The sequence below is a fragment of the Ochlerotatus camptorhynchus genome, unplaced genomic scaffold (genome assembly GCF_037179485.1).
Source record: "Ochlerotatus camptorhynchus isolate MF236.1 unplaced genomic scaffold, CSIRO-AGI_Acam_v1.1 ptg000232l, whole genome shotgun sequence".
NCBI lineage: Eukaryota > Metazoa > Arthropoda > Insecta > Diptera > Culicidae > Ochlerotatus > Ochlerotatus camptorhynchus.
In genome coordinates, this window is record NW_027040722.1 from 8,204,441 (window position 1) to 8,221,393 (window position 16,953).

Sequence of the window (16,953 nt, forward strand, 5' to 3'; positions counted from 1 at the left end):
TCCTTCTGCTTATCTCTCCCTCATATGTGTACACTCAGAAAATTTTTCACTTAGATGTTACATGAAAACTTATATAGATATTTTCCATCTAGTTTTTCACGTAAATTTTACGTTTTTCATATGTACATCGGTTCTAAAGTTTTAACTACAATCCACATAAAACTGCAATAGGTAGTATAGGCTTTTGAAATAAATTTCACTATATTTTCATGTAACATCTAAGTGAAAATTACTCAAAGTGAAAAGATCTTTCCCCAATCCACTAGAAAGCAACATACATTTTATAGTACTTTCTATGTGAATTTTATTACACTTTCACTTAAATTTTAGTAAATTTCTTCGAGATAATAAAAATAACTGGCAAGATATTTGTTTATTTATTTTATTGCTCAGCTTAATGCAGCGATGGTTTCTTATATCTACTTACACGTTTAAGCTATTTTTTTTTACACAAAAACTAATTGTTAATCCAATGCAATGCAACTGCTAGCCGCCCCCGGCCAGCTGCACTTCCTCTGCCAATCTTTCGGGTGAAATGGTAAGGAAATCAAACTCGTCGATTCCTCGCTCTACAAAAAATATATGATTTGTAAATGGTGTATTATGACGAAAATAAAACAACTTACTTTTCAGAAAATTCAACAAATCCAATGGAATTTGCAAATTTATCCACTGGTCGTCAGCAATGCACCGCTTGTACGCTATATTAGGTTTTGTTTATGCCATCGCCACTTAGAAATTTTCACACTATAAATTCATGTAGAATCTAAGTGAAATAATCTCACATGAAATTCACTTGAAATTTATATAAATTTCATCTAAGTTTCAAAGCTTATCACATTGCTTTTAATATCATTTGTAATGAATTTTATTAACTTCATGTACTTTTCAGATAATTTATAATATCTGAAGGTTACGTGTTTTTTCCAGTAAAATTTATGTGACAAATTTTTTGAGTGTATTGTCAGTTGCATAGAGATTTCCACGTCCGGTTGTCTTGGTGCGATATGTGAGAGCGTGTTAGTGAAAATCCGAGGAAAATACATGACAAATCGCTGTCAAGCTTTGAAAGATCTAATTTCATACATTTTTTAGGTTAGCCAGAGGAAAATAATAAACAACGTGCGTGCGTTAAACGTCACTAATCTCCATAGCCAATATACTAAACAATAAGTTAGTATGGTTTTCAGGACACAGACATTCATACACGAAACGAAAATCAATTATTTTATTCATGTGTTTCACTTACACATTTTTGCCAAAACATCAGCCTTATACATTCCATAAGACAAACCACATAGGTCCTATAAGAATGCATAAAAGGTATGTGTGACCGCCTATACATTTCATTTGACACATGATCTTCATTAAATTTTAGCAAGGCGTCTGCTTATTAGTTCCCTAATAAACAAATACCATAAACGAACTGTATCACGGATAGGTAAACTATCCCACAAATGGTTTGGAGGATACTCCGAACACGTCGTTAAGCTGTCTTTTATGGTTATTTTTATTAGGGTTGGCTTGTACATTTTATTAATAATCAGCTATAGAAATTTGCCAAAAGGTATAAGGAGATTTCTATCCGTGTACATGGATTTGAGAAATTTTCTTCTCCAACCATCTACTGCCCAAGCCCGTCTGCGCAAAATTTAAATAGCAAAGACAAAAATTACAAAACCATTGTGAAAAGCTATGTTGAAAAAATGTGTATTGTGACTTTCAGTAATTGAAAAATGCTCATAAGGCCGATGCAAATATCAAATTTATTCTAAGATACTTATTCTAAGATACCCAAGTAACAATTTTGGTTTTATGAGGGTTCTGTAGACCATGATTTTGTCTTGTAGAATGCTATAAAACCTCGATAAAACCTGCAATGTTACTTGGGTAAGAACATTGGGATTAATCACTGCCTCTTAGATGCAAATGGCACAACCTCCTTCGATCGAGAGCTGACCTATCCACGTCCTTCCAACTGGTGGGGATAGGAGGGATTTGTTAGTTGGACACATACTTATGAGGAATGCAGAGAAGTCTACGACCGTTTAATAAGAGTCGTTAGAAGGGTGGAATTGTTAGTAGTACGGCTATAGGATAACGTTATTCAGTAAGTATTTATATCAAAGTTACACGTTTTAAAGTGGACAGTGGACATACTAGGGCTTAAACCTACGACATTTTGCTAACTGACCCAGAGTAACCCACAAATATAAGTTCAGATTTAGACAGTGCGAAACATTTCTTATAAGTTTTGATTAAAAGTTTCTGATTTGAATAGCTGAATGAAAACAAAAATATTGGTTGCTGTCTGTTTTACTCGTACGCTTGGTTTAGATTATTTTTAAAGTTATAAAGTTCTAGACTTGAACAGACCATCCAAGATTCAATGATTAACATAACGCCTTAGCTGACTAACCCATATGAGACCACTGGCTACGAACCAGCTAATTGAGCATGATAAGACATTTAGTTTCGGATTTTCGGATGCAAGTAATGGGAGAAATCGCCTGATTGAAGTTGGGAAAACTGTTGGTCACGACCGTCACGACACTTACTATTCGCATATTCGAAATCATGCGAAATAATATTGTTAGACACTATAGCACTTAAGGCGGCTTCCAAAGATGGAATCCTCAATATTATTGAAATAGCTACGATTGAGAATAACCAACAATCAATACGAAACTAACGATTTTAAATTGGCTTACTACTTGACTAGCCTATTGGTCCCAAGCAAATCGATTAACGTACCCCATTCTAGTCGAAATTCTAGTACTACACAATGTTTGTTTTGATTCGCCATGAAAGTTTGACAGATAAAATGAGGGGTTAGTGGATTTTCCTATGTTTCGAGGGGTGAATCGATTAGCTTGGGACCGAAGAGAGTACCAGAGCTGAGCCAAAAAGTTGAGCTCGTTTCTTCGGGACCTTCTAGTCTTAGAGTTACCTCTATGGAATAACCGTGTTGATCTAGTCTAATTCATCCTTCGAAAAACTCCAACACTCCTACGGTGGATGTCGTAATCAAAATCTAAATTCCAGCGATAATGTTTACAGAACCTTATATGTCACAGCCTTTTTATTGACAGCATTTAATAATAAAATGCTCTGTGGGAACTGTCATGCTATCGAATTGCTTGTAAATCGGATCATTGTTGATCTGTGGTTTTTGGGTATTACGCATCCTGAATTGGAGTTGATATAAGGTTTGTTATTAATATGTTATACTGGGAAATCCAGGAATTAAAATTTTGATCATCCGAACACCCCCCAAATCACGATTAGAGCCATATTTACGGAGATAAAGGTTTAAAGGTTTAAAGGTTTGGGACATCCACCATCATGTAATATAGACTGTCTTGCAATGAGCACTCATACATTGGATTTCCAATGAAAACTAGATATATGAGTGCTCATTGCAAGGCTGCCTATATTATATGATATAAGCCATATGCCGCGGATACACTTGTATGACAAACTATGAACTTAAGCATTATTTGTATAATAAATTATGAGCACATCCCTGATCACACTTGTATAGTTTGTGTATAGTTGTTGTATAGTACTCATAATTATTATACAAATAATGCTCATGTTCATAGTTTGTCATCCAAGTGTGTCCGCTGCAATAGTCTGTACGGGGTATTAGCATAGAGGTAACTCTAAGACCACTGGGTCCCGAAGAAAATCATTATTATTTTTGGCTCACTCAGTACCAGAACAACGGTCCCAAGCAGTCCCAAGCTATTTCACTCACCCCTGCATGTTCTGCATGAATCCACACACCCCTGATGTTATCTGTCAAACTTTCATAGCGAATCAAAACAAACATAGTGTAGTAATAGAATTTCAACTAGAATAGGGTACGTTAATCGTTTGCTTGGGACCAATAGGCTACTAAAGTGGTGAGCCAATTTAAAATCGTTAGTTTCGTATTGATTGTTGGTATTAGCATAGAGGTAACTCTAAGACTAGAAGGTCCCGAAATAACGTGCTCAACTTTTTGGCTCAGCTCTGGTACTCGCTTCGGTCCCAAGCTAATCGATTCACCCCTCGAAACATAGGAAAAACCAATAACCCCTCATTTTATCTGTCAAACTTTCATAGCGAATCAAAACAAACATTGTGTAGTAGTAGAATTTCGACTAGAATGGGGTACGTTAGTCGATTTGCTTGGGACCAATAGGCTAGTCAAGTAGTGAGCCAATTTAAAATCGTTAGTTTCGTATTGATTGTTGGTATTAGGCTGCCCCAACCCAGTATATAATATACTGTATAACATATATGATTTACATTAATTTTCCACCACATGCTGCAAAATGTGCAGACAATCCATTTGGCGTTCAATTTGGCGTGGAGAAAACTCCATTAAGAATTTGTCAAATTTAAGAGAACCATGTAAATTTAGTTTAAATAGATAAAATCAGATACGATCTTACCAAGTGAGTCCAAATGAATCCACAGGAAGCATCCGTGCTATTGTTGCATTGTAGTTCCAATCAATCAATCAGTTTGTAGTGTCCAAATGTGGAAGATCACTGACTTGGGATAAAAGATAATCGGTGGTAGTCGATTGCTGGATCCGAGTGAAGGTAACCAAGTATCAGGTCCAGCAACTTGCAATTTTTTTACAAGAATGAATTTTATTTTATTTAGACGCAAACTCATCCTATTTAGCAAATACCATTCGTTCTTGCCGGATTCCTATAGTACTGATGCCACTGGATTCATATAGTACGGTTGATCCGGCATCAATGAATACACGTAGCATATGGGATTAGAGCTAATTGGGACAAAACACTGATTGTACGGCAATTTGAAGAGATAACTTCCTGATGTCTTTTGAGAAGTTGTTAAGTAGAAAGTTAGCCACCTTTTAGGACGATTCAGCTTTCGGTAGGACACAAGTCTGGTCCTGTGGAAGATCCGGAACATCCGTAAAAGTGGTCAATTCATGAAACTGATCCTAGAGCTCCGCGTATTTTTTGAACCACTCATAACCGTCTTATCAGAATGTATTCGGAGTTGTGATTTGAATATGGACTCTGGGGACCACGGGATGGTTCACCGGAAGATCCGGAATATCCGTAAAAGTTGTCAATTCATGAAACTGATATTAGAGCTCCGCGTTTTTTTCGAAACCACTCATAAACGTCTTATCAGAATGAATTCGGAGGTGTGACTGGAGTATGGGCCCTAGGGACGTCGGGATGGTTCACCGAAAGATCCGGAACATCCATAAAAGTGGTCAATTCATGAAACTGATCCTAGAGCTCCGTGGATTTTTCGAAACCACTCATAGACGTCTTATCAAAATTAATTCTGAGTGTTGACCAGAATATGAACCCTGGGGACTACAGAATGATCCACTGGAAGATCCGGAACATCCTTAAAAGTGGTCAATTCATGAAACTGATCCTGTAGCTCCGCGGATTTTTTGAAACCACTCATAGACGTTTTAACACAATAAATTCGGAGTTTTGTTCGGAAAATGTACTCTGGAGACCACGGGATGGAAGATCCGGAACACCCAGAAAGTGGTTAATTCATGAAACTGATCCTAAAACTCCGTGTTTTTTTTCGAAGCCGCCCATAGACGTCTTATCATAGATAATTCGGAGTTTTGACCGGAATGTGGAATCTAGGGACAACAAGATGGTCCACCGAAAGATCCGGAACATCCGTAAAAGTGGTCAATCCATGAGATCCTAGAGCTCCGCGGATTTTCCAAAAAACACTTATATACGTCTTATCAAAATGAATTCAGAGTTGTGACCTGAGTATGGACCCTGGGGACTACAGGATGGTTCAATAGCAGATCCGAAACATCCGCAAAAGTGGTCAATTCATTAAACTGATCCTAGAGCTCCATGTTTTTTTTTTCGAAACTGTTCATAGACGTCTTATTACAATTAATTCGGAGTTTTGACTGGAATTTGGACTCTCGGGACTACAGGAATGTTCACCGAAAGATCCGAAACATCAGAAAAAGTTGTCAATTCATGAGACTGATCCTAGAGCTCCGTAAATTTTGTGAAACCACTCATAAACGTTTTATCCGAATGAATTTGGAGTTGTGACCGGAATATGAACGCTTAGACGGAAATGGACCTTTGGGACCACGAGATGGTTCACCAGGAAGATCCTGAAAATCCATAAAAAAATTCAGTTCTCGAAATTGAGCTTAGAGGTCCGCTTTTTTTCGAATCCACTCACCGGCGTCTTATCAGAATTCATTTGGAGTTATGACCAAAAAATTGACCCTGGGGACCAATGCACAATCCCAAAGCCGTGTTAATGAAGACAAAAATGGAATGGAGCAAAATAGGATAATTTATTGGTCTGCAGTGTGAAATTATTTGTAGCTGATTTTCTTGACTATCTACCACATCATTCAGAGCATTTCACCAGCATTTTATGACACATGATCAGCAGTCGCATATAAAGCCAAAAAACTGTTAATTCCGCCTAAAATGGGGAGAAACCGGCAAAATGGGGTGCTTCCGGTAGTTTGCGCAAGACGAAACCAGCGGCATTCGATTTGCCAGATAAGAATAGGTATTTCAAGCCTCCAGATACCAGCCACACGAAATAAGTGCGGTTCTGGTTCAGCTTTTGTCCACTGTGCAATGCTCACAACCGTTTTAATTTCAAACGCAAAGTAGTTTAGATGTATAAAAAGAGAGAGAGAAAGATTAGAGTAATTTCCATTTAATTACACTACCTTATTTGTTTATCCTTGACAGATACGCGCATTTTGTCTACAATGTGCAGACTTCTTCAGTGCCTTGTACTAATACTCAGTCGAGTACAATACATCAATAGTACAATACACTGAAGAAGTCTGCACATTATAGACGAAATACGCGTATCTGTCAAGGATAAGCAAATAAGGTAGTGAAATTAAATGGAAATTACTAATATTTCTCTCTCTCTCTCTCTCTCTCTCTCTCTCTCTCTCACGATTTGGAGCATTCTGCACTTTGTACGTATGCAGTCCCTCCCGGTCCTTGGCTCTCTGAACGAAAGACTTGGCAGATTCAACTTTTTGGCCACATCCCTGACCGAATCATTGGAATTCCACTTAAACGCTTTCACGACACACACTAATCCAGCATTTAGTTGTTCGGTATTTTTTTGTACTGGGCTTACACCGTAAAACAAAAGATTTACTGAAAATTCAGTTTAAATCAGGTGAATAACCGACGTCCTGTAAAACACAAACTGAACTTCGGTATCGTTTGATGCAAAATACTGTACACAGAATATTTATTTACTGAGAAAGTCGTTAATTTCCAAATCTTCGTGATTTCACGAAAAGTCAGTAAAACTAATTACTGTGCACAAAGTAGTTTTTATTTTTTACCGACTGGTCAGCAAAATAGCCTCCTTGTTTTACCGACCACGAATTGTAAAACTCTAACCTGTCAATTTTATTCCCGCCGCCATTTTAGGTTCAGTCAAATCCGGGAGCAAGTCTTTAATCGCGCAGTTTTGTTAAAATTTGAATTATATCATGTGTGGAGGCGAACCAGCCCATGGCTGAAAGCCTCCCTAATAAAGAGAAATTAATTAATTAATTATATCATGACGGAACTGAGAAAGCTCGACAGCGAAATTGAAGAGCTATTTCGTTAGTACCAACAATTATTATTTACTCTTTTTGCAGTTCCTTGATCTCCAACAAATTTTGATTAATAAAATTGATGTTTGCATTATTTGCTTTCACTGTCGATGCGCTGTCCCGGGGTACGTCAAGGGATTAAGTCGTCATATTAATTGGCATATTATAAACGGTGAATTGCACCAGCATTCGTGATTTTATCACTGCATATTCACAACTTTTAATATAACTGGGTAACACGGTACAATAATGAACCAAATAACTGTCTTGTCAGTTAAATTGCAGCAAAATAAACAAAACAAAATACTGGGTTTTCCAGTATACGCAACTCAAACCAATTACTGAATGAACAGTTATTTCTGACAGATTGACTTTACGGACAGTTCGGTAATGCAAATTATTTCTGTGATGATTACTGGGCGATCCGCAATTCAAAAACCCAGTAATATTTTACTGACTCCAGTAATCTAAAGTTAGTGTGCACGCTTGTGGTCCTGATCACTAATAGAACATCCATTATGACCGCATTTCTCCTTCCGTTCGATGCTCAGAGTTTCGTAGTAACGTTTAATCACACGACTCACCGTTGACCGCACGATTCCGAGTTGTTTTCCGATGTCCCGATGAGAGAGTTGAGGATTTTCCAGGTGCTTGCGCAAAATCAATTCGCGACGTTGCTTTTCGGGTGACGCAATTTTTTCCAACTTTCGAAAAACTTACAGCGATAAAAATACAGTGTAAACAACACACTCTAAACTACTTCTACCCAAATTTTCAAGAGTAAATAGCCAATGCGTAATTTTCTACAGCGTTTTTTTCCGTTATGCAATTCGATGTGGGGCACCCTTTATTCCAAGAAAACTGAAATATCGGCAAATATTTTGATATATTCAGCCAAGTTGTCCCACCTCTAGGTTGTACAGAGGTTGTACAGACTCAACTCTTGTCCATAGACAATGGGACACACATAACACCCAGTAGACCAGTAAAGAAATTAACTTGTTTTTTCAAAAGTTCTACAGGCTGGAGCGGCTCACTTACCAATAAACCATTTTTTTTTTCTAAAATGCTCAACTGATTCTCTTCAACTTCTTCTAGGACACAATTTCGATACAATCGAAGATTTTCGAGTTAAGATTTTTTTTTGGAAAAAATTGGTGTGAAATTCGTCTTTTTAAAAGTTGATTAAGTGTGTATAAATATATTCGCCTGTCGATACCCGCAAGTAAGCAGCAATCTGCATTAATGATGTTCAACATCTGTCTTGTAATTTCAATACAATATTCAGACAAATCGAGTTTACAATAGCTTTTAAATATTCATTCATTCACATATTGACAGATTTCCACGCTCTTCATTTGTGGATACCACTATCTGCTCTCAACGATGTCACCCTGTTATCAACGAACAAAATATGTAATCTGTAGAGTCAATATTTGAAAGATCAAAGTTCCTTCAAAAACGCCATAATCTCTTCTATTATTCATACGCTGTGGGTATCGCTAACACCTGTGTTCAATTTAATGAAACGCCTTCTCGGAGTCAATTAGCTAGGGACAAATTACAACGTTGGTACCATATTCGTTTAACCATACATTTTTTTATGGGAAGCTCTTTCTCAACAAGGAGTTCCCCATACTGGTACCGTATTCTGTTTAGCCTGTCATCGGACGACTAAACGACGTTGATATCCAGCTGGTTTTTGTTCTCAGACTAGGTAAATGTGTTCTTGGTTCTTACGACGCGACGCAATATTCGCGTGACAATCGGCAAAATTTACATCAGTGACTGGTGTCATGCTTACTGTATGAGCATGACATTCCACCTTCCATTTAGGAGCAACAGGGGCAACATCGTTTCTACAGCAACAATTGGAAAGGGCCGAAACCATTTGTAAACAATGGTTGGAAATGCAAATTTCTCGAGAATCAAAATACATTGACGCAATTTGATATAGCAAACTTCCTTTATCCGATGAAGAAATTTGGGTTTAAAGCTATTGTTTACAAATGGTTGATGATCCGCCCTTTTCAATTGTTGATACAGGTTTGTAGTCGTTGCCAGTAGGCATCGAGCCTACGGGCGAATTGCGTGAGGAGGTCGAAAGTTAACAGAACGCTACACGATAATACATACTTCGCGTTCACGCTCCTGTCAGTTTGCCGTAAAATCGCTGTTTTCCACGAAAGGTGTTCCCCACCTCGTTCAGTTAGTCAGTCAGTCAGTCAGTCAGTGGGGATAAGCATTGGTTAGTAGGTGAAAGTCTGGGAGAGGGGATTCTTCGTTATTATTTGCGCATGAAACGGTGCGGTACTCTAGAAATTTGGAGCCTTTGGATGCAAACTTTTGGAACAGATTGCGTGACCTGACTAATTGGGTTGCTGCTTCGACGCATATTATAAACTAATTTGATTTTTAGCTTAGTGAAGGAGCACCACGCTGAAAATGAACTCGACACGGATGATTTTTTTTTGCCGACAATTTAGATTTCTGAATAGCCGTACCGTCGGGTACGGGTACGGGTTGAGTTTTGGGTAAATAAACCCGTTCCTGGTGATCTACAGTTAATATATTATATTTTAGCACTCATCACTAACTACGACTCGTGTTGAAAAAATCTTCTTTTTGCAACTTTGGTGCAACTAATTATTTTAGTTTGGTGCTCGAAAACTTTAGAGTGCATTAAAAAAAAATCATTGGTTTGTCATGCTTACCCGAAAGGTAATGTTTCCGTTACAATTAACATCGAACGCTTTGAACACATAGTGTGCATAAAGGCTGGAATCTGAAATGGTATATAATTAGGGAGTGAGAATTAGTTTCTCTTGAATGTGACATTGTTCGAACGGGAGAAATACTTACTTCCATGAGGGAAAAACTTCGCATAAATGTCCTTAAAACTATCTTCGTTCACTACACCGTCAGGGCATTCCTGTGGAATAGAAGATTTGGACATTGTCAGTGTTATATGCCAAGAAAGCTCACGCTTAGCAACTATGAAATTAGTTGTAGTTGAGAACAGTCAAGAAGAGGAGTGATTCCGTCGAAATCATTTATGCCACTAACATATCAAACTTCTCTTTCGTCAGACAGGAACATAACGTTCCCATCCTTCTGTACAGTTTAATTACCAAACTTTCGCAGTTACGAACTATCTTTGCTGTAATTTATGAGACGTAATATATCTGTACATTATTTTCTATACACCCACTATCGGAACGTACCGTTTTGAATCCCCGATACATGACTCGTATCTCCTGGCGGGTGAACTTTGTTAGCTTACAGAGGTCCTCGAGGGCAACGGGAACAGGTTTGGGCGCCCGGGTGGGCTCCAGTTCGTACACGACCTCCTCGATGGGACTGTCCGGTGGGGTTGCCATTTTCGCATTGACTGAATTGTTGGATGCGCTTCAACCTATTCCTACCGTATTTCAGGGAGTTTAATTATCTTTCTACGGAGAAACGGTTCAACTGTGCTATACTGCTGCTGTTAACGCAGGAATACGAAAGGAACGACGCCACGTATGTGTTAACTTTTTAAATGAGGAAGCTCAGCTAATGGCTATGGAAAGTTATTCTTTAATTCCACTACCGCTGTTCGTTGGGCTCCATCAAGCGTTGTGAAGTTTTTGATTTTTGGTGTGGTATGTTTTTGTGTTTGTTGGTTTTTGTGTGTGAGTATTGATTTGAGCTTTCACGTGTTGATGATGTTTTCTTGCTTGATGGTGGTCGATGATGATGGATTGATGGATCTGGAAAGAAGTAGAAACAAGGTATGAACTTTTAGTGTGGATCAGAGTTTTGTTATTCAAAATTTATTGCTGTGGAATGGGTAACGGAGAGTGTAATTTAAAAATGGCATAGGAGGCATTTGGTCATTAGTGATCTAATATTCTATCTTTTAATATACATTAGAGTTAACAATTGATGTTATTGAACAACATAGTTTGTCTTAAATTACTTTACGCAAGATATCAATACCACTTTATGCATTCTTGCCCAACCACAAAAAGTATCATCAAATTGGTTTTCTGTTTGTAAACATTTATAGAAACGATCTGTGAAGATTCTAGATGCTAATACTTGCTAATAATCTGAACCGGTGCATTTCAAGTCATAGATGTTATTCACCGCATCTATCAATATTGCATACACTGATAAATATTAGAATATTCCCATTTTTCTTAAAATTTTATCATTTTGACATTAAACTCAGTTTAATCATATCGAATGATTAAAATTTAATACTCTCTTTCTAAAAAAAAAAATGGCAGTTACTTCAGCAATCCCTATGAAATCCCTGTACTGCATTCAAAAATTCGGTTTTTCGAGTGCTTATTACATGTTTCTTACAAAATGGACATCAAGAAATGTAGTGCCAAGCAAGATGACTACAGAGAGCGGAAGCACGTAATTCAGAAACAAATTCACCGGGAATTGGGAATTCTAGTGGATACGAATTAATTGAAAGGTTTAGTGTTATCTTGAACGCGGCATGTGGCTTTGCCATCGATCCAGTTAGCTTTAAAAAGTACGCTTTAGAAACTGCCCAGCTCTTCAAAGAACTTTATCCATGGCAATACATGCCAGCATCAGGGAAACAAAAATAACAGGTCATTTAGAGAACACCGAACTCGTAAAGTTTCCAGGGAAGCCACTATGACCGATTTGTTTCACAGGCTTTGGATTACCGGTGATATTCTATTTTCATCTTTGTGGAAATACGAACCCAAGGACAAGGAAGAGTTGGGCGAATCAGTAAGTAGTTTGCTTTTATAAGTCTCTTTTGTTTTGTAAAATATAATTAGATTTAATTAATTTTTAAGTTACATTGATTTGTCACATAACCGATACTTATTAAAATTATAAACATAATAAATGATTCTCTCAAACAATAAAGTATCACAAAATAAAGAAATATAATCCTCTTAAAAGACTAAGAAAGAAAAATTTGTGATTAGCAAACTGCAGGAAAAAATTCAAAACTTCATTCAGATTCTGGCCACTTCCTTGGAGGCACCTGGAGCATATCCGGATGTGGCCAATGTGGTTTTGGGCACTCAATATGATTACCACTGATGATTGATTATTGATTATTTGTAAGATCTGGTGTGTGATGTAATGTGGGTTGAACACGGTTTTCGTCATATATGGTTTGAAGGATATTTACAAAAACTTAATCCTATCTAATCCCCTGAACCAGTTGTCCGATTTCAAAAATATTCGATAACATTCTACGGGACCATTGTACTTTTCATTTTTCGGCTGGTGCATTCAATTTGGAGCAGTGATTGTCGAGAAACAAAAACGGTATATATATATACTCTTTCTAAGAAGGGAAAAACATAATGTTCAGCTTTACGGCATATTGAAATGTTAGTTTATAGTGCAAATTTGAATGTTTTTCACAAGAAAAAAATGTTAGTTAAAGAATCCAAGGCCATACGGTTTAACCAACAATCAATACGAAACTAACGATTTTAAATTGACTCACTACTTGACTAGCCTATTGGTCCCAAGCAAATCGATTACGTACCCCATTCTAGTCAAAATTCTAGTACTACACTATGTTTGTTTTGGTTTGCTATGAAAGTTTGACAGATAAAATGAGGGGTTATTCGATTTTCCTATGTTTCGAGGGGTGAATCGATTAGCTTGGGACCGAAGATAGTACCAGAGCTGAGCCAAAAAGTTGAGCACGTTTCTTCGGGACCTACTAGTCTTAGAGTTACCTCTACGGTTTAACCTCGAGTGAAATAATAATTGATGCCAACTATTTTCCTATATGGACCACTGTGCGACGATGCTGACGAGTATCGCAAAACACACAATGAGCAACAATCAATACGAAACTAACGATTTTTAATTGGCTCATTACTTCACTAGCCTATTGGTCCCAAGCAAACGATTAACGTACCCCATTCTAGTCGAAATTCTAGTACTACACAATGTTTGTTTTGATTCGATATGAAAGTTTGACAGATAAAATAAGGGGTTCGTGGATTTTCCTATGTTTCGAGGGGTGAATCGATAAGCTTGGGACCGAAGAGAGTACCAGAGCTGAGCCAAAAAGTTGAGCACGTTTCTTCGGGACCTTCTAGTCTTAGAATTACATCTATGCTATAAGTATGGTTGTTGCCATTCAATTTAAAAGTTGCTGCGAAGCAAATCAATCTTTGGTAAACTGACCCGATTTGCTCAGCTCCATTTTGATAGACAACAACAGGACGGTACCATAGAGGTAACTTTAAGACCAGAAGGTCCCGAAGAAATGTGCTCAACTTTTTGGCTCTGCTCTAGTGCTCTCTTCGGTTCGGCTAATCGATGCACCCCTCGAAACATAGGAAAATCCACGAGCCGCTCATTTTATCTGTCAAACTTTCATAGCGAATCAAAACAAGCATAGTGTAGTACTAGAATTTCGACTAGAATAGGGTACGTTAATCGATTTGCTTGGGATCAATAGGCTAGTCAAGTAGTGTGCCAATTTAAAATTGTTAGTTTCCACCAGTTGACGGTACTCTAAAGTAGGGCACACTAGGAAAGCCATAGGGATGAAACCCAAAGATCAGGAAGCTTTGTCGGCGATACAAGCAACAATCAATACGAAACTAACGATTTTAAATTGGCTCACCACTTTAGTAGCCTATTGGTCCCAAGCAAACGATTAACGTACCCTATTCTAGTTGAAATTCTATTACTACACTATGTTTGTTTTGATTCGCTATGAAAGTTTGACAGATAACATCAGGGGTGTGTGGATTCATGCAGAACATGCAGGGGTGAGTGAAATAGCTTGGGACTGCTTGGGACCGTTGTTCTGGTACTGAGTGAGCCAAAAATAATAATGATTTTCTTCGGGACCCAGTGGTCTTAGAGTTACCTCTATGATACAAGCAATGTGCTGATTGAACGTAAGCTGTGAGTCCAAGACGATACTAAATCTTTTACGTGATTTACTCATTCAAGTAAAACCCCCAGTTTTACTTAATGTCTTGAGCAAAGTTGGTCAGGTGACCAGGTCCTTTTGGATGGTGGTCATATTATTTAAGAACTCTCTCACTACGCGGCGCTAGTGCACACGTGAACTTCCTTAATATGTTATGTCTGGAAAGCTTGTCCATATAAGATGTTGCTGTGCAATGTGAGGACACGAAGCGGAATAGGGATGACGTGTAGAAAGGCTTTAATCTATTTCGGATGCCATTTTAAAATCCAAGATGGCGGTCATTGATTCATGACATATTGTAAAATTCTCTACAATATGGGTATTTCCATATTGTAGGGTATTTGACAGTTTGTCGTGAACCGATGGCCGCCATATTGGTTTTCAAAATGGCATCATTTGCGTAAAATAAATTTCTATACATTTAGGATTTAAACATGTTCAAGATGAGGATTTAAAAATTTCGAAAAATATGAAAAAGTCTGGTTATAATTAGTCATGATGCTGATATTTGAAGAGAAAAAAAAAAGCAATAAAGCATTTATTCAGATTTTTTTTTGACGTAGGACTACGTCTTTGATTTCTATATGGGGGTACACTTTGTAAAAAACGAAAATGGAACATGTAACAAATTAAGAAAGATTTTGAACGTTAATAACTCAGCTGCCCCTGGTCCAATTTCAATAATTGTATCACCAATCGATCAGAAATATGGCTACGCATCGATAACAGTGCTTCCGAATGTTGATTTTCAACAAGAAACTTTTGAAAAACTGGTAAATGTCCAGTATTATCCAAAAGCGTCGAATTAACTAACAAATCCACCAATTACCTACATGTATATGCTGCTTCCCCAGCACAGTCGTCAGAGAGTAGTAAGTAGACGAAACAAGTCGAAGTGGTATTCGGCTCCGATCCTCGGGCGCGTGCGAATAGGGAGGATGGAATTGCGTAATATTTTGCACACTCATCGCCATATTCAGAACCAAACGCAAATTCATCGAGATAACCACCATCCGTCGTCTGGCTCGTGCTGACGGCGGTGTCTGACGTATCTCCTGTCTGATTTACGAGGTGTGCTGAAGGTGTTCTTAAAAAGTGAGATCCGTGATGCTGTCACCTACACTAAACACGCCAAGCGTAAGCGGCCATGGATGTCATCTACGTTTTGAAGTGACAGAGACGCACTCTGTTTGGTTTCGAAGGTTAAATCATCGCCAACCTTGGCAACAAAACGGCTCTTTTCAGGGCCACCAAGCTTATTACCGTAAAAAGTAGGAATAGAATTCATCTGCTGTTTGTCTATATTCAGAACCAACGATCACACAAAATGCTCATGTAACCAAACTGGAAGCAGGACGGCAGTTAACATTCGTGAAGCCGAGTTATTTACGAAAGAGAGTGTCGATGAAGAGAGTTGATCAATGTAGATAGGACCTATTGAAAAGTGACGCGAGATTTGTTTTCCGTACTGAGCTCCAATGCTATCACGCCAGGGAGGCAGATCCCACACCTGGACCCTACCAATCGACCCATCAACTCAACCGGGGACCAACGGCTTTACTTCCCGAAGGAAGGCGTGATCAGAGATGTTATGCTTTAGAACATGCCGGTGGCGCCGACTGAGATTGGACCCAGGCCTGCTGGGGTGAGAGGTAATCACGCTAACCACCGGCGCCGATATCTTTCAAGGTGATATAAAGGCGAATGAGATCGACCCAAATTTGAGTTTAGTTATCTCAGAAATAAGAAATAAAGTGCAGGAATTCAGCGATGAGTAAATTTGCCTCATGGTTTCCCAGGTTTTTTCCAGGATTTTCCAGGGCAAAATTCCCGAATTTGAGAAAAGTAAAGATTGGATTCACTCAGTCTATTGGTACTACTCCGAGACTGAATAAAATTTCCGTCAATTTCCTCATTTTCTGGCGAATTTGGTAGGTTTTCCACATGAAACCATGAGACAAATTTACTCATCGCTGAGTTCCTGCACTTTTGGCGATTATGAGTGAACTAAACTCAAATTTGGGTCGTTTTCATTCGCCGTGTACGCAAAAGGAAAATAGCCAGTGTCGCTACTTGATAGCAAACTACTCATAAGGGAGGAGTCTTTGTAGCTTTTATACCACTTGGTTGTACATCATTCTGCATTAACCTGAAAAGATATAAAGAGCGCTGCTGTATGTCATTATCTCATTTTCGCTTCGGACGGCGTGGTGAACAGCAATAGCAGCAGTAGGAAGGTGGTGGCTAGTCCACTCCTTCACACCGAACAAGCAACAATTGACTGGTCGTGGCAAAGGAGTAAAAGGTCTGGTAAAGGAGGCGCTAAGCGTCATCGCAAAGTTCGTCGAGATAACCGCCATCGGTCGTCTGGCTCGCC

The 16,953-nt window shown here is 38.3% G+C and overlaps 1 protein-coding gene across 2 annotated transcripts in view; it reads right to left on the reverse strand.

Moving 5' to 3' along the window:
• Nucleotides 1-16,953, reverse strand: part of LOC135704232 (Kv channel-interacting protein 1) — a 131,064-nt gene that overhangs the window by 3,379 nt on the left and 110,732 nt on the right. For both annotated transcript variants that reach the window (XM_065225709.1, XM_065225708.1), the window contains exons 2-4: nucleotides 10,852-11,379; nucleotides 10,490-10,559; nucleotides 10,342-10,412 (exon numbers count right to left, since the gene is read on the reverse strand). In XM_065225709.1, coding sequence (XP_065081781.1) covers nucleotides 10,342-10,412; nucleotides 10,490-10,559; nucleotides 10,852-11,007 — 297 coding nt within the window. In that variant the 5' untranslated portion in view covers nucleotides 11,008-11,379. The remainder of the gene's footprint in view (nucleotides 1-10,341; nucleotides 10,413-10,489; nucleotides 10,560-10,851; nucleotides 11,380-16,953) is intronic.